The 19,629-nt window shown below is 37.6% G+C and overlaps 1 protein-coding gene across 3 annotated transcripts in view; it reads right to left on the reverse strand.

Annotated features, from left to right (window-relative positions):
* The window catches only part of LOC149262620 (thiamine-repressible mitochondrial transport protein THI74-like), a 150,135-nt gene that overhangs the window by 62,273 nt on the left and 68,233 nt on the right, over window positions 1-19,629 (reverse strand). For 2 of the 3 annotated variants that reach the window (XM_089424971.1, XM_089424973.1), the window contains exons 3-5: window positions 6,422-6,639; window positions 6,025-6,095; window positions 5,779-5,880 (exon numbers count right to left, since the gene is read on the reverse strand). In XM_089424971.1, coding sequence (XP_089281097.1) covers window positions 5,779-5,880; window positions 6,025-6,095; window positions 6,422-6,639 — 391 coding nt within the window. The remainder of the gene's footprint in view (window positions 1-5,778; window positions 5,881-6,024; window positions 6,096-6,421; window positions 6,640-19,629) is intronic. The other variant, XM_089424975.1, reaches the window with a different exon arrangement.

Here is a 19,629-nt window from a genome sequence, read left to right on the forward strand (position 1 = left end):
GGAGCCCGAGTTTTGTGCTCAGGTTCCTGAAATTTTTGGGAGCCCGAGTTTTGTGCTCAGGTTCCCGAAATGTTCGGGATCCCGAGATTTACACTGCTCAAGCCCGAAATTCTCAGCCTCTTATCTGCTGACAAATGGGTGAGAGGAATAAAGTATGTACGTTGCCTCTAGCTCAAAAATTATTTTGACCTGGGTGTTGAAGATTAAAAAGTTGCTCCTTAGATATTCGAGCCTCCTCCAAGGCTTAAGCTCAGCCTCTTGAGATCCAAACCACAGCTAAATTCTGCCTTGTTCTCTTTGTTGTCCAATTTCTTTCACACAAAACCCTTCCTCCTTTCCTCCTTGGTGCTCCATTCTCTTCTCAATGCTCTCTCAAGTGTGTAGTAAAGAATGAGCTTCACTTTTTCTCTTTTGTCTGCTTGGAAAAGATTGAATCCCTAAACATAAGATCCAATGGCTGAGATTTCCTCGAATCTGAAAATGTGTGGTTGAGATCATTTCTTCCAAATGACCCCCCTCATGCATTGGCCCCATCACTTAAAAATCTCCTAGTACCTTTTTTAAGTTGTGTACCTTTTTAATTTTTTTCATAAAGTGTTTTTTCTCCTCACCTTAATATTAGAAAAGTACACTTAGTACTTTTAACAAAGTCACTTTATAAAGTACAAGTGACTTTAATATTAGAAAAAAGTACATGGTACAACACTTCTAAATACCTTTTCCCACCATGACAGTAATATAACTCATAAATGCCATCAAAACAAAAGCCATTAATGTGCTCACTAGGCTAAAAGGGATAAAAGCCTAGTAACACCTCTCCTTGTCCTATTTTCAACACCTTACTGTTCTACGTTTTTTTTCTATCCTTTAACAACCAATGTTATCTCAGCTTCAAACCCTTCTCTTCCTCCCTGCTCCTCTTCTCCAACACTTGCACATGAAGAATGAGAGTTATCCTTGCCTTTTTCCTCCTTTTTAGTCTCATTAAGTTGAGAGAACCCTATCCCTAAGATCAAGGGTTGAGATTAGATCTCAACTCTCCTTGATCAAGGGTGGAGATCTAATCTCCCATTGACCCCCATTTTATGTCTCCCCCTTCATTAATGAGCCTCCCTAGTCACTTTATTAAGTTGTTATACCTTGTACCTTTTTCCACATGAAATCATTTTAAAAACATAAAGTAACTTTAATAATATGAAGTACTATTTACTTTTTGTACCTCACAAAGTGACTAAAAGTCACACGACTTTAATAACTCATAAAGGCACCCACTAAAAAGGTGTCTCATGTGTTTTCCTAGGCTAACGGCAAAAAGCACCAGGAAACACCTCCTTGGTACCCTTTTTCTCAACAATTCAGGATTTATTTTGTTAATTAAATAAATTGTTGGGAATAAATAATCGTCATGAAAAAATAAATTTTGGCTAGGATCAGGGGATTTAACACAAATAACACACTTGCCCTTCCAATTGGTCAATTCCTTCATTATCATCATTAAGTATCCTTCGTGTTTCAACATTGTCGTCATTTCTCATTCTTAATAAGGCTTGCAATTGTTTCTCAATATCTTCTATAACATGTCAATTTTGTCTTCCTTTTCTATTAATTTATTAGTTTTATCCCTCAATTCTTTTTGTACTTCCCCTAACTCATTTCGTCTTCCTCCTAACTCTTTATGTCCCTTCTCAACAAAACCAATACAATGTCTTATTTTATTGACTTCATCTCTACATCGATTAACATCTACATGTAATTCGTCATTAAGGAATTAAGGACCACCTTGGGGTTGGCCTTTTTCTTTGCAAAATGCACCCTTCTTCACTTTTATATGTTATAACAAAATAAACTTTGAAAAAAAAATTATTTAATTTTTACTTTATATACTTATGTATATCAAGTTTTTATTTATTTAATAAGTGGACTTTATGAGGTAAGCCAACTTAATGAAATATTCCATGATTAAAAAAATAACATATGAATGATAGAATTAAAAAAAAATGACGGTTGAGTTATGAATGTGGCAATGGTGATGCTAATTCGCTGGTAACAATAGGGTACAACGACAACGGCAAAGTACAAACGTATGGTGGCATGCACAAGGTGTACAACAAATTGACAATGAAATATGGCACAGCTAACAACCTTATGAACAACAGCTGAAGTGGTACGATGTTATACAACGAATAAAACTTTGTGCGAAATTGTAGTTTAAAAGTTTAACCCATAGTAGCCACGAGTTTGCTCTGATATCGATATAGCAAAAAGTGTCTAACAAAATATTTTTACAAAAGAATATTTTAAAATAATAAAAGATTGATTGAATAAATAAGAATGATGATTTACAATGAGCCTCATGATGGTCTACTTACACACAATGATTGGTCACAAGGTGAAGGGGCATGTGCACTTCGACTTTTCATTCAACTAATTACATTATTATTATTTATTATGATTTTAGTATTATTATGTTTATACCACCCTCAAACCATCCAACATTGTACCACTATCCCTACATCAACCATATGAGAATCTCTACTTGTTCCTATCTCGTGACTCCCTTGCCCCTTCCCCCACCCCAAAAAACCATCCTATCCACTTGAAGAGATTACAAACATCTTCTCCACCATACGGAGCATAATTTTCTATCCATGAGGATATGCAAGCGTCTAGAACATCTTTGTCATTCACCTAAATCATTCTAACACTCCCCCTTTCCTAGGCATGTTGCTCTCCTAGATAACATTAATGATCTTTACTTATTCTTACATACTACCTTTATTTACAATGTGCATCCATTGCCCCCAATCCATATCTCCTCCCCCTCCCCCCTCATGTTTTTTTTTCCAACAAACATCAAGAGAGCAATTAGGATTATGAACACTAGAAAAGCTACAAATGAGGAAGGTTTTTAGGTCGGAGTTCCAGAATCATAGTATTGGCTCACTAGAATTTTATATTATGGACCCATTTAATCATGTTGCTTGTCCAAGTTTTCCTCCTTCATGGTTTGACCATATCATCCAACCCATTTTCAAATCGAGGAATACATCAAACCCTAATAATTTTTTAAAGCCATTGTGATTGTGCAAAATTTTGCCATGCTCTATGCTACAATGCTTAACATGTAATTTTTTTACTAGCTTGAGAGGAGGGACCTCAAATGTAGAGGAAAAACAAGGTTTCAACAAGAGTACTAGACTACTAACCACATCTTCACTCTCCCAACTATCATTGAGGAGGTTCAACATCATTCTTTGAAATTTTTCCATTGTTTTTTTCACTTTCAAAAGGCTTTTGACTCCAGCCTGAGAGAGGCACTATTTGACTCCATCCTGAGAGAGGCACTATTCTAAAAGCTACAATACATTGACATCTCTGAGAATCTCACGCTCTATGCTACAATGCTTAACATATGATTTTTTTACTAGCTTGAGAGGAGGGACCTCAAAGCTAGAGGACAAACAAGGTTTCAACAAGAGTATTAGACCACTGACCACATCTTCACTCTCCCAACTATCATTGAGGAGGTTCAACATCATTCTTTGAAAGTTTCCATTGTTTTGTTCACTTTCCAAAGGCTTTTGACTCCATCCTAAGAAAGGCACTATTCTAAAGGCTACAAGACACTGACATCTCCAAGAATCACCTAGTTGTCATCATTAGACTCTACGAGTCTACCATTTGTCATTTCATGCTACTCACAACTTCTCAAATTTTATTTGGAGCACCTTAGGAGTCAAACTAGGTTTCCCACTTTCTCCAACCCTTTTTGGAATCTACATCAATGGGTTGAAGTCTTTTCTTGAGGAGAACATACAAGAGAGAGACAATGATCTTCTATATCATGTCCTAATTTCTTTACTCTTATTTATGACAACATGATGCTCTTAGCTTCCTCCCCTGAGGGACCTCAAAGGAAAACTAATGCCATGTGTAGTATTTTTTATCTCAAATAGTTGTTGGTTAACTGTAGAAAAAAATAAGGTCATGATCTTTGGTGTCCAAGAGTTTCATATCAAAGTACCACCTCCTCTTCTAAGAGAATGGCAATGAGGTCACCACTACTTACACATATTTGAGTTTGTGGCATGTTTTTCAGCCCCAATTCAACAAGGGCTACAGTTCATTTTCCTTGCCGGAGAGACATTGCTTTTAACTATACTTTCAAGATTCTCGTATAAGAAGCAACTCTTGCACATGATCATTATACCTATTGTCCTTTATGGTTTTGAAGCATGGGGACCTTGCTTCTTGTCATCTAACTAGGCTAGGATTGAGAAAGCCCAAACTCTGTTATTATAGAATATGATCTGTCACAATCAAATACTTCCTCAAGCCATCATCAAGGAAAATTTTGAGGCCCATCCTTTTCACCTTGAGTATCTTCAAACTACCTTCCTTCATAAGATCTGAACTTTGAGACTTGGCCCCAGGGTAGAATAGGTACCTCTTCATCACTCTTTGCTCTTTGAAGGAGATTGCTTCCACAAGTGCTTCAGTATAGAGGCAATTTGGCTCTCCGAGCCTTCCTTGTTACTCTAGTGTGTTGGCATTTCTATTGACTACTTCCATCCTCTAAGTTATTCACTGAACACCCTTAGTCACCCCTTGCTAGTGTGTTGGCATTTCTATTGACTACTTCCATCCTCTAAGTTATTCACTGAACACCCTTAGTCACCCCTTGCTAGTGTGTTGGCATTTCTATTGACTACTTCCATCCTCTAAGTTATTCACTGAACACCCTTAGTCACCCCTTGCCTTCTTAGCAAGATTTGAACATGGTGAATAGAGGGACATTTATAGAGAGTACATCTATGTCACTTGGTGTTATGCTTTAGATTTTAGCTTTTAGGAGCTGATTTGGTACTCATATAGTTTGTCAGCACTAGATTGTAGTTCTGAGTCCCATTGACAGCCCCTTTTGGTCATTCATGGGCATTAATAAAATCATCTTATCATTTAACTTTTCTTATTATCTCTAGTTCAATTTATGATGGTTTGAATTTGTTTAGAATCTGAATGTCATCTTTTGACTCTTTTCTTATTGCTTCATGTGAATTTTATTGGATCACTCTTCCTGGTTACCTTTCAACATTAGGCCAAGAACACTTAATACAACAACCCCTTTGAATATGCAGTTATGCTCACATTTCCCACAGTGATGTTAATTACCCACTACTCATTTCTGCAAGATATCCTTGAACCCTTTTGGAATGCTATTACTCACAATATGGCCAGGTTATAGCATGATAAAATCTAAAAGCAAATTGAAACAATAAATTATTAATTCTCATTATTCATCAATTTCTAACAGACTTCCCATCAAACGTTTGTCTCGAAATAAAATTTATCTACACTAATGCTCTCATACATCTTATATAAGTTAATTGTGGATATTGAACATTGTACAGCAAAAAGAGGAAGGAAGAACTATGTACATATTCGAATGAAGTACCACACTTGCATTTGAATCTTACATAATTTATGCATAAATAATGGACAAATATTGAATATTAAGGATACAGTTAGAAACAAAAATTTCAATAAAGATAACCGAAAATGTACAAAAACCTCCATGTATTGGGAAAGCTAGAATGATAACTAGGGAGAAACTCGAAAGTTAACTAACAAGGGGAAATAACTCTTGTTTCAGAATATTAACATTGCATTATAGACCCCACCAAAAACGACTAATAATTTTGAACTTAATTTATATAGTTGAAAGAAGCTATGCAGCTTATCAGAAAATAAATTCTCACAAAGAACCTCAGTTTTTACCTGGCCACCAAAGAGCTAGTAAAGTGAATAACCCAATATAGCCAAAAATCTTTTGCACATCAGCCTTCTCACCTTCAGCACCCGTGAGTTTTTTCAACATTACTGTGCAGAAAATATAGCCATGCCAATGCTGTTAGGAGAATCAAAATTATTGAACATGAAAACCTTACTGAAAAAGCAGAAAATCATATCTAACAAATATGGCAGTAGTAAAAGGAAAAGCTTGGAGAACAAAGGTAGCTCTACCAGTGAATAAGCCATAACAAACTGCTGAAAGAAGTCCAAATATATCTCCCACAATTGAGTGTTCACCATTCCTGCTCAACATTATTCAAAAACCAAACCAACTACAATTTATATTTGCGAGTGTGCATCTAGATGTGCATTATAGTATCCATAGTCCATTTATAAATTTCAAAGTGAAGCCCATTTCAAACATAAACCTTAAAATATTTTATACATAACAGTGTAATTCCTTATTTGAAGCCCAATAACAAAATAAACATAATACTGATGTGACAGCTGACTATATTATATATAAATAGAGATCCCATATTATTCCCAAAGAGATACAGAATCTTAACCAAGCCTCAAAATCTCCCTCTTGGGGATCCACTAAAATAGAGAGGGATAGATAACTAACAAAGAATTACTTTGAACGGCATCATCAGCAGCCCATGTCTTTCCAAGAGTGGTCATGGCTACTCCAGCCATACTCACACATACTGCAACGACTTTTGCGATATTGAGGGAATCCTGGCCAAACAGTGCTCCAAAGAAGAGTGTGAATAGTGCCGAAGTTGAAGATAAGATGGTTGTGCTTGCCACACTTGTTCTTGCCAAGGCTGCATTAGAAAAATACTGCAATCAAATAGTAACATGTTAGTTCATATATATAGCAGCACAAAAATTTAAGGTGCAAAAGTTGCAAGACACTCATGAACAAATTAAATCACAAGGCAGACAACCTGTTAAAGCCTTAATGCTAAAGTTTCAATTAAAATTTAAAACCTAGAATATAAACCTAGCGGAGTATGATTGATATGGGAAAATCTCTTTCCAGATGGATCAAGTAAGGCATTTCATGTAGATTTTTCAATGAATTGCTGATGCCTAGACTACCTGATGCTTCATGATAACTTGGGAGAAGGGATGACAGCACTGAGCAGGGTTAAAATTATTTGGCAGAACTTCACTGCTTTGACACCAAAGTCATCAAACAATTCTCAATTCCCAAAATATCTTTCCTTTTGCAGGCTGTCTTTTTCACATAAATGAGTAAAAAATTTCAAAAACATATGCCTTCTTATCACCACAGCATAGTTACCAGACTAGCAGGTCAAAACAATGATCCAAGTTTGCCCCAGCTTGCCACTCAAACAGGTCATTTTGACTCATCAATAAGTCTGAAATGCTGACCCAGGTTTAACCCATGACCCACTGAAACCACACCCCCCCTCCTTGCCCATACTTTTATATAGCCGAGTTTTTTAATATTTTCTTATTTTTTGTACTTGTCAAGTTTTTCCTGATCTGAGTCAAACTCGACTCTTTTTCCTTGGCAAGTCTCTTGCCAGCACAAGTCTTGTAGCTATGATTCAAAATGTTATGGACTGAACGAATTTTAGGTGGTTAAAACTGTGGATTCTCCGATCACTGATTCAAAAGACACTAGCCACAGATCTCTTAAATCCATAAATTTAATTGTTATTATTGATGTCAATAATTTGTTTGTTAAGCATGGATCAACTAAACAATAGTGCCCAAGGTTTGTGCCCCATTAACGTGAACTGTAGTAAATGAAGCGTACAGTGTATAATTTTTAACAATTCATTATGACTATGGGTTTTACGTCTCTAGAATGGATGTCCCATATGGTTGGTTATTCATCAGTTTGTACTCTCTTCGACGAAGTTCAAATTTGTTGAAACATCATATTTCTAAAAAAATTGAAGAAACTGTTGCTATGGTTTTCAAGACAGGGGAACAGCGACAATGGGGCGACGCATCCCCAGGGTAGCTAGAGCACACCCCCAAACTTTTTGGGGGACAGCAATAAAATGTATAATGCTATACAGTAATAGACTATTATGCTTACAAGCAACTGCAAATGTTCTTGGGGAATTCCAATTTTTTAATTCACCATGAACATTTGTAGCTGCTTGTAAGTGTAATAGTCTATACTATATAGTAGTATGAATAGCCCTTATACTGACTAATTCTGAAAACGTTCAGACAATTCAGAAAAAGAGTCATGTGCCATTCCATTATTGGCACTTGGACATGAGCAAAATGCAATTTAGCTATAGGAAACCTAAGTGTAACTATTTCCAATTTGCAATAAGGCCATGAAGGGTCTATAAGCCGAATGCCTATCCTCTATAACACTTAAAGTTTCCTCATATTTCTTGTTCATAATGATAAAAGGCATTTCCTTCTCAATAGGTTTTGGATATTTTTACAGCTGTGTTGCCTGCGGGCATTTTGTATAGAGATTAGCTTCATATTTCAATTAAAAAGATAATTGAATAAGAATATATTCAACATTTAGTACCCAATTCAAATCAATACTAACTGATTGTTTTCACAATGCTCAAGGTTAGCATGGTGGAAGACTGGACTTCAATAACTCCTTGACACCCATATACAATATGTAAAAGCTAAGATGACCCCAAAAATGAGAAGAACAAGAGCAATAACCACAAGGTTTGGACCATTCAGATGTTACATTTCTTGGTTTGTTGACATGGAGGCTTTGCTTGTTGTAATGTTGTTGATAAAAAGACCATAGTTAAATCACCAGAAACCCAAATCAAAACCCATCATACAAAACCCATGTTTTAAGCTGCAATTTATATAGATTCGGTATAATACGAAAAAAAATGCAGGGGAAACACAATCATCAAAGTCCATTGTCACGTTCATGTCATTATAGCCACATATACAAAGAAAATAGCTTAAACCTTATCTAGGAGTCTAGTAGTAGGCATAATTAAAAGTTATAATCCATTCAAACCTTTGATTTCTAAATCATCCTACTTGCATTGCTATCTCAGTTATGAGATTTACAAGGTCAACAGAAGAATCGATGGAAGCAAATCTCACACAAATCCTAAAATAGCCTCCTCACAAATGGGAAAAACAGAAATACACAAGTGTGCCCAAGAGAAAATTTTCAATTAGAAGAGAAAAATTCCAAAATTAAGTTATTTTAAGCTTATATCACTTGGTAATATGGTATTTCAGATCAAGGAGACCACAAGATGAGATAATACAGATAAGAGCATGTGTTTGTCTATTTATACAGCCATTCCTTGAAGAAGGGTGTACCCCTTCAAGAGGAGGTATGGACCTGTTACCCCTCAGTTTCACATCAGGATGGACACGTTTTTCTCACCACATTGTCCCAGCGTCTGAATTTATCTCATGCATGATTTGAGATGATGTCTAAACATATTGTTCCATGATCAGTTGTGCCTTCACAAGGAATGTATTATGTACCATGATGAGCCAAAAGTTGTGACCATGTGTCTCATGTATTTTAACTAGGCGGCGCTTTGTGATCGATGTAAAGTGTTCTTTTTAACTTAGGTGGTTTCTTGAGACCCTTATGGTTTGTCATGGGTCGTGCCTTTTGAACCTCTCTTCCCCAAAATCATTCACTACACAACCAAAGTCTAGCAAATAAGAGGGCATAAAAATTTTTGGATGCATGCATAGGGCTACATGCTTTGCCATATGTTGAAAATTGGCAGCTAAGGGATGAATTTCCTTGAATAAAATCTCATTTCTGACTATTCTAGAGTGACTTTCTAAAACTAGAAACTCATGTCTATCATTTCAAGCATAACTTTCCAAAAATAGTAAATCACCCCACTTCAATTGGTAATCAAGCATAGACGATGGAAAATCACTTGACTTATCCTTAACCAATCTTAATTGCTCAATTTTTACTTAATCATCAATGTTATCATTAATATTATTATTATTATCCTTATGATACTATAATATTATTATTAAAAAGGAAATACATGTGACCTTTCCTACTTGGCATTCAATCATGTCACTTCTCACCTCTCTCTCTCCTTGATGGCACTTGTACCTCTCTCTCTCACTTAATGGATTCATTGCACTCCTCTTACACTCTCTTATGTGAATTAAAGTCTCGTCATAAAAGATTACAATTACACACTCTTCAATGCATATGTTTCACTCTCTCCTCTAAGGCATGAGTTACGAGGCATGTGTATCTCTCTCCTTTATGGCATGAGTTACAAAGAATATGTGTCTTTCTACTTTATGGCATGAGTTACAAAGCATTGGTACCTCTTCTCCCTAAATTGGCATATGTAACTCCCCTTAAAGGCATGCGAATTACTCCTCCTTTAGGACTCAAACTCCTTGCTCATCCTATATATATGTGCCTCATATCCTCTCTACTTACTTGTGCATTGTGAAAGGAGAATTCGGACTTGCGGAAGAGAGAGTTGGAGAGACTAAAGAAGGATTGAGAGAGAGAGAGAGAGAGACTTGGAGAGTAAGAGCAGAAGCCGAAGTGATCCAGTGTTTGCAACAACTACTGCTACCAGAGATCTTCTTGCTACAGCTATTTCAAATTTGGGTGAACTTACTTATTCTCTTAATATCTCATTGTATTTTGGTTTTTTTGTTGAACAATTGATTTCTAATAGAAGAAGAATTCGGTTGGGTTTTCGCTCAATGGGTTTTGCCATGATCATTATACCTAAATTCTCTATGTCTCATTGTGTTCTTGGCTGTCTTATTTTGATCTATATGGTTTATGTTCTATCTACAATTGCTTAATTGATATTGCAACTGGAAGAAGTTTCATTGTTTAAGTAATTGTTTCAGCATAGAACATCAAGTTTCAACATGGTATCAAGAGTTTTGGTGAAGACAAGTCTAAGAAGTCAAGAGCCTCTCCCTTCTTATTTTCTGTTGAAATATCACTTGCTGCCCCTACACATTTTCTGCAGAAATATCTCGTTATCCCTTCTATTTACAAGTCATTTTCTGCAGAAATATATCTTGTTGTCCCTTCTATTTACAATGCATTTTTTGCTGAAATGTCTTTTGTTGTGTTAACTTGGCAGCTCAATGACAAATTCCAACCATGAGACTAGATTCCTCTTTCTGAGAGGACCAATTTTGACTATTGAAGCACTCCATTTGGACAAGGGAAAGTATATTTTTGAAGAAAAGCCCACATGTGCACAAAAGGACAGGTCGGCCCAAAAGAGAAATTGGAGACCCTTAGATGGGTATAAATACAAGTCAAGTGACCCTCATTTGGACATCATCATGATCATTCTTCTTTCTTTGGTTTGGCTTGCACAGGTCTGAGGTGGTTCGTGGAGATTGGTTCATACATGTCCGAAATTGTAGGGTTCGAAGTTTGCACGTGAGATCTAGGGTTTTAGTTTCCAGCTGCAAAATGACAGACATTTTTTCAGTTGCAACCGCAGGCACGAAAGCTCATAAGTGCAGTGGGAGGGTTTTATCCATACACATGTACACCTTCTACGTGCGGTTGGAAACTAGGGTTTGGTTTTCAGTTGACCGCAAAATTCAACAGTTGACCACAAATAGTGACAGTTGACCGCAGGTTTCTGAATCAAGGTTTCGATTATTAGCATTGTTGGGTTCATCTCTTGGATGTTGATTAGTTGATTTTGTTCGATAATTTCATGGTTGAAGATATGGATCATTGTACTTTCTCTTTGCTGAACATTTTATGGCAATCTAATAAGAATAAGAATTTGAGAGGGTTTCCCCATAGTGGGTTTTGCCCTGGTCTCTAACCAATCCTAGTGTCTCTATGTGCGAATGATTTTCTTCTATTGCTCCTTTAAGTTCCCCTACATTTAATGATGATGTTGTTCTTTCTATGTAATCGCATATGTTGTTGAATAATGTTGTAAAAGTGAATAATGTTATGATGTTGTGGGGTGAATTTAATGTGTAAATGAAGAAATGCAATTATCTAAAGCAAACTACAATATAGCCCTAAGAAAAAATTAACATGTTATTAGAGCCTAGGATGAAAAAAAGTCATTAAGATCACCCCCATGAAGACACCTTTGATGGAAGCAAGAGAAGAGGGAGGAGATCTAAAAGAATACTAAGGTTTGAAGGAAACCCTAGGGAATTTGGTTATTAAGCTTTGATGGATATTATGAAGTTAGGCTTTGGAAGAAACCCTAGATTATGACAAAGATTTGAGATATGCAATCTAGAAACCCTAGCATGGTCAATGTGAAGACGTTCTAGTACTTGTGACAGGTTTGACGTTGCACTAGATGGGATAATCTCAATTAGGCCTAGTTGTTGATGAATTTGATTGAAATATAATAAAGGCAACAATGTTATATGGACAATGGGCAGTCATGACTCTTGAAGGTTGGTTCAAGAGGGAGATGATCACCTCTCATTAAAGATAAGTACTTTTTTTATTTATGTTACTTCTTTATGTCTTTACTTTTGTTTAGATTTATTGATTTGATCATTGATTATACTTCCTGCATGTATATTTGAGTATTTGGATACTTCTAACCTCTTGATGAGATGTGATAAGTGGATCCTTCTTGAGGATCATCCGAGGTGTAGGAAAAGATAGCTAGTGCAGGAAGAGAAGAGCTACAGTTGCCCATGACAAGTAAGTGATACAAAGTGCAAAGGTATCTGAATGTTATAAGGTATGTATAGTATATTGTTTCAGCTACAATATTAAGCCCTAAGGTATGATGGGAATATCACCTTCATGAATGACTCATATATGAACATGAAAGTAAGTTTGATTTATGGTACATGTGATATATATTAGTGCTCTTGATATTTGGCAAGCATCTTTTATTTTAGACATGATGAATTTCTTAATCTCATAAAGAAGGCTAGCACCTTCTTTTTTATATATGGTAGCTTGATACTATTAATAATGTTTGTGATAAGCATGGTAACCTTAATGATAAAAGTGTAACAATAAGATGGATACTCAGGATCTTCTTGTTGACCTTGTTTTTTATAAAGCTTAGAAAATATGAATGGATGCCCTGATTTGATATGATAAAGAAGTGATGTAGATTCTTGAAGTATGATGATACAATTGTTAGTTGCCCTAATTATATGACACTAACCCTTGATGAATGTTTGATGTCATGTTCATATGTGATGATGAAGTAATTGATGCTAACATGTTATGACCATGATGAATATATGTTTTAGAACATGATATAGTTTGGTTTCATGATCTAACAGTTCTGTTGATGCATGACAATATTATGATAGACAAGTCGATGTGTTGAATGATGATGAATGGAGTGACTTCCCATTTAGAGGGAAAAACTTTTCATGAGATTTTAACACTGAATATTATTTGAAAAGAAGACAGTTGACTGTTGGAAGAAGAATTCTAGACATGAATAAAACATTTGAAGTTGTGGAAAAAAGGTTTTGGCAGGATCTGATTTTAGAAGACAAGGATTCTCCTAATCTAAGCCCCAACCACACGAAAGAAGGCTTAAGGGTTTGTCACAATGAAGAATTGGTCACGGTGATATTGGCAAGAACCTTTATGGCCTTGATATTAGTTTTAATTTGGCATCTAAGGCTTGATAAGCTGACTTAGTTGATTTGATTGCACAGTATTGATATGTGCAAGGTTAAGTATATTGGTTTTATCAGTATTAGGATTGTAGAAAGCATTGTATGGTTTAAAGAAAGTTTTCCGAGCTTGACATGTCTGCATTGACAGTTACCTAGTAAATCCTGAAAGATGTGCCAATCCAAACCTCTACTTCAAAGTGGTCGAAGGTATGCTTTTGATTTTGGTTTTATATGTTGACGATCTATTCTTGACAAGTAACGAGCCTCTAATGATCAAAGGAAGGAGTTGGCCTCTGAAGCTTGAAATGAAGAACTTGGTGTGATGAAGTTTATAAAACTATTAAATTTTGGAAAGTGGGAATGCAAATCCTTGGACACCCCAATGGAATTAAGTTATGCAGAGTTATTGTTGAACTTGACTTGGCAATCGACAATTGGTTGAAGCATTGATGTTCTGTCTAGATATTTGTTTTGCAAAAAACAACTTAAGTCAATTCATGATTGAGTTGCTTCATACACATTGGGTTGTTGCCAAGAACCCTTCGAAATATTTGCATGGGAAGATCAATTTTTGGTTTGATATATGACTGCATGGATGTACTGATGTTGTTTGGGATCGTTATTGATGAGATGAGCACATTTGGGTGTTTCTTTAGTATGAGATCTGCCATGATATTTTGGATGAGAATTTTGTAGCTTTAAGCACGGTCGAGGTTGAGTACGATGTTGCTAGCATGGCTAGCTGTGAGGTAGGTTGAAGAAACTCTTTGGAGAGCTATTTTGAATAGGTTCTAGATGTGATAGTGATACATTGTGATAATAAAGAGTGGGATATGATTGGCAAAGAATCTTGTATATAGTTGGGACTAAGATATCTTCATATATTGAGACAATGTTGTTGTACGAAACAAGCTTAGGCTTGTGGTTGCTGCCTCCGTGAGAGGGAGGATGAATAAGGTATCCTTTTGTGATATATATTTGTTCTAATATAATATTTGATTTGATGTCCTGCATGAACAGGAGACTACTGCTATTGAGACATTATGATTGAACTCTTCAGTGAGTTGTTTAAGCCGATACCAGATATGAGCACGTTGATATGTTTCTGATCTACAGAGAGCAGAACTAATCGAGGACACTAAGACAGCTCTTCCCCCCTGCTTGAGCTCCCAAGTTGTGTAATTGAGATGGAGGGCTCCTGTGGTTGAGGGATCTCTAGATAATAGGGTATTACCCCTATCTATTACCCATAGGGTGGAAGATGTTGCTCCCCTATCTTGGTCTATGCAAAGTATACCCCAGTTGGCATCATACCCACAAGTCGATCTTGTTGGGATTGTCGCTCCCTGTCTGGCCAACGGGTTGAGAGAGAGCTTGGGGTGTGTGATCCTTACCTTTGGTAAGTCGTGTATCTCACACAAGCTAATTATGATGCAGGTGTTCTAACACATGACTCCTCAGGGTCATTGTTGGGAAGATCAACAAGCAATAGGATGGTTGTGATGCTTGCCTCGTAAAGTGAGTGGTATCTCACCTATTGATTACACAATGGGATGGTTGTGATCCTAGCTTGGTAAGTTGTATCTCGCCTATCACTCGATGAGATGACTTAGGTTGAGAGTGTCCCATAGGAACTTCCCCACTGTCATGACATGAGGTGAGAATGTCGAATAGGACCTTCATCATTGTCAATGGATTTCGGGTTGAGATTGAGACTGAGCTCCCCGATGTGGTTTCAGGTTGAGATGTGCTCCCTGATGTTAAGCTCACTAATGTTTCCCAGGTTGTAGCATTGAGCTCCCCATTGGCAAATGATTCCGGGTGGTAGCAATGGCTCCTAGATGAATAGAGGGTGGTAGCTTGGACTCCCCTCTGATGTCAAATTCTTCTTCTTTTAGATTCGAGAATGTTCAACATATGAGCAGAGACAATCAAGAGATAAGCAAAGATGATCCGAGATGAGCAATGACAACATTTGATGACGAGATACTTGAGATAGGACATGATTTGATGACAGGATACTTGCGATGATTACGTGATGCAGTTGGAATTTCTCCCTAGCTAAGAGGAAGTGTTAATTTGGCAACTCAGAGACAAATTCCAACCATGGGACTAGATTCCTCTTTTCGAAAGGACAATTTTGACTATTGAAGAACTCAATTTGGACAAGGGAAAGTATATTTTTGAAGAACATGTGCACAAAAGGACAGGTCAACCCAAAAGAGAAATTGGACACCCTCGAATGGCTATATATACAAGTCAAGATACCCTCATTTGGACATCATCATGATCATTCTTCTTTCTTTGGTTTGGCTCAGATAGGTCTGAGGTGGTTTGCGGAGATTGGTTCGTACAAGTTCGAAATTGCAGGGTCTGAAGCTCGCACGTGAGATCTAGGGTTTTGGTTTCTAGCCACAGGGATGACACGGGCATTTTTTGGTTGCAAACACAGGCACGCAACTCATGAGTGCGGTTGGAGGGTTTCAGCCACACGCATGTACACTCTTTGCGTGCAATTAGAAACTAGGGTTTGGTTTTTCAGTTGATTGCAGTTGACCACAGAATTTGGCAGTTGACCGCAGACAGTGACAGTTGGTTGCAAGCTTCTGAATCAAGGTTTTGATTATTAGCTGCAAGCTTCTGAATCAATTCGATGTTGATTAGTTGATTTTGTTGGATAGTTTCATGGTTGAAGATATGGATCATTGTACTCCCTAATAAGAAGAAGAATTTGAGAGGGTTTCCCTGTGGTGGGTTTTTCTCTAGTCTATGACCAATCTTGGTGTCTCTATGTGTGAATGTTTTTCTTCTATAGTTCCTTTAAGTTCCGTTGCATTCAATGATGATATTGTTCTTTCTATATAGTTGCATATGTTGTTGAATAATGTTGTAAAACTAAATAATGTTACGATATTGTGGGGTGAATTTAATGTGTAAATGAAGAAATGAAATTATCTAAAGCAAAGAACAACACAGCCCTAAGAAAAATTTAATGTGTTGTCCCTTCTATTTGCAGCTCACTTTCTACTAAAATATCACTTGTTATCCCTTTCTATTTGCAACTCATTTTCTATTGAAATAGTATCCTTTCTATTTGCAGCTCACTTTTTGCTGAAATATCACTTCTTGTCCCTTCTATTTGCTGCTGAAATATCACTTGTTTCCTATTACTCACCATTTTGTGGGTGATATCACTAGGAGAAAAAAATTCTCCAAGATGGTCATCAACCAGTAGTCAGCAGCCCCTTGCAGCCACCAACTAACTTGTTGTGCCATTTCTTCGCCACCTGAGCCAGCCATGTGGTCCCTCACCCATCTGCCATGATCGTATGTTTGAAGATGGGCCTCCCGAACCTAAAGGTATGCCTTGTCATTTAGTAATTGAGTATTGTAGTTTTCTTATCATGGACACTTCTGGGCATGGATTAATGGGGGGATTCGGAGGAAAGAATGGGCTAGGTCTATGCTCTTGTCCCTTAGACCCCTTTTGGATGTTAACCTTGGACCCTAGTCCCATGGGATCTCTTTTACTAACCCTTTGGCTTTACGGATGGTGATACATGGGAAACCCTGATTTTGGTTGCATCGTCCCACTCCCTCATCCATATATATTACTCCCCTTCCACTCATTCTAACCCCATTCATCATTTCTCCCACTTGGGTCCACATAAGGTTGGCTTTCCCCTTCCCCTCGCCCACACCTTGGGTCCAGCCTGGAATGATACCCCAGAGGTTGATGCAGCAGAAAATAAGAGTAAAAGCATAATTGGCAACATTGAACAGGAAAATGTACCACAAAATGCAAAAGATGGTCGGGCCAAACACATTTAGCGTGGGCAAAAGTCAATACATGAGCTTTACCCATCATCATCGCCATCACCCTGGTTCCTACAGGCCCTAGATGAGCCTCATTTATCATTTAGGAACCCATGATTGTCCCAACCCCTGGTGGGCAATGAACAGCCCTACCTTAAAGGGGGTATCCACTGCTATATCTCACACGTCATTCTCTTACCCCTTGAGCCCCGAGCAGTTAATTAAAAGAAAGATCATAAAAGGAAAAAGGCATATAAAGAAGGGTGTAAAAATCAAGGCCGGGGCGCCTCATGTACCACAATTGCTCCCTCCTATACATTATATACCCAAGTGAGGGCTTTCCTTTTACTAACTACCCTTGTACCTCAGCATGTGACCTAAGGTTGCCCCTTTTCATTCCCTACTCCATTCATCTCTTTATCACATGCCACCACCTTTTGAAGGATGTACCTTGGACATACTACCCCCTTTAGAAGTAGAAACCACCTAATAGGATACTTGGTTGACCCCATTTGGAGCTTAGAGACATTAGCACCTACCAAAACCCATTATGGAAGGGCATGCCATTATGAAGTCCCTACCTATTGTCCATGGTTTCTAAGCGCTTTTACTCGATTCCCTTGATGACTTGTTGTACTAAAAGGCTAGGGGACGAATTGGATCTTATGCAGGATAGCAAGTGGTCTCCATCTCGGGTTCGGTCTCCCAATACAGGGTCCTAACCCTCTAGAAGATACATTGGCACATGTAGGGTGTGTGTTGAAACCCATGGGCCTCCACAGCAGTAGACAACACTCCATGGATCCCCAAAGATGTTCAGAGATTACTCGAGATTTACCTTTGGACGAGGAAGATGCACCTAGTTCACCTTTGCCCATCCAACCCCACAGTTGTACCATGCACTTCGCAGATGACCCAAGACTTGTATGCTGATGTGGCATCACTTACACCATCATTTGAGCCCATACAGATGGTCTGAAAGCATATTTGAATTACTTGGAGAACCATGAGGTTACTTGTGTGCCCTCACACCCATTGGGAGCACCACAGGTTTATTATGTGGAGAACAAGGGGCCAACCCCTTGTCCATCACTCTTGGAAGTCCTATTCATCATTATGGCACTTATGGACTTCATCAGGGTTCTTAAAGAGACCAACGATATGTATTATTGATAAGTTGACCTCTTGAGAGGCTTGTTATTTTGTTTTTGAGCTAGTTTGGTGGGCTTGTAACCAAAAGTTAGTTATTTGCACATTATTTTTATTTTAGGGGCTAACGTAGGCTCAAATAGCTAAATTGAACTCATTAGGAGTGTATAAATACAAATGATGAGAGTTCATTTCTCATCATCACTTGGATTGGACTTGTATCTCTCTTGAGATTTTCGCTATTCCTTCTTGGTGGTCGCAATTTTGGAGCATGGATGAATTTTGATGTATGGATTGTCTTTTCTTCTCTTGGAGCTTCATGACTGGCAAGTTTATTGGTGGTTGGATATATTCTCCTACATGTAAGTACAAATTTAATGCTATTCATTCTTTTACTTTATCACATGCATTGATAATGAGATTTTCACTGTACTAGGGCTAGTTGCTACATGCATTTACTGCGAAATTGTGGAATTATGTTTCTATATAGCATATCTCTATGTATGGGCCATGTATGTTGAATGAATTCTCCTAGGGATAATTCTATGGTTGAATTTATCTTGACAAGCCACCTTACCTTGCAAAACGAAGTATAAAAGCTTTTAAGGTCACTCTCCTTTGCCCTAATAACAAGCGAAGTTAATCTTAGAGCCTCCTTGACCTAGAAACGGAGTCCATTTTCATATTCGTCTCCACTCCAATCTGTCCAAAGGATTAGGCACTAGTCTACCATAAGGTGATCACTTAAAGAATTATTTTTCTTCACCTCTCTTTCTTTATTATAGGTCTAGCTACATTAGGGTCCCAAGGCATCACTGTCCCAACAAACCACCCATAGAAAAACTTCGATCTCTTGGCCTCTACTGCACTAGTGTCTCTCCTAGGCCTCCTCCAAATTTGAGGGAATTCTGACGGTGGGGTTGTGAGATATCCCAAGCCCTAGCCTCGAGATTGGTTTTTGCCCTAAATTTCCCTAGGCTAGTTCCTCATAGGGATCATTTTGCACCTTTGAGTGAAAATCACTTCTTTGATCGCCTTCTCCTCCTTAAGTCAAATCTATCATTGCTTGCTAAACACCTTCCTCTTGACCTAACTTGGGTCCACTTGGTCTCGTGTGGTCCCATACCTTGTCAAAATCAACTCTTCAAAAACCACTTGGGAAACCAAGTTCAACAAGGATTTTAGGGTTTTGGAAGCTCCTTTACAATCCACACTCCTTAAACTTGCCCCTTAAATCCTCACCCCCTTCTCCTAGAAAGCTTT

Source organism: Pinus tabuliformis, chromosome 6, assembly GCF_031772625.1.
Source record: "Pinus tabuliformis cultivar Carrire ecotype Pingquan chromosome 6, CPIR1, whole genome shotgun sequence".
NCBI classification, from domain to species: Eukaryota; Viridiplantae; Streptophyta; class Pinopsida; order Pinales; family Pinaceae; genus Pinus; species Pinus tabuliformis.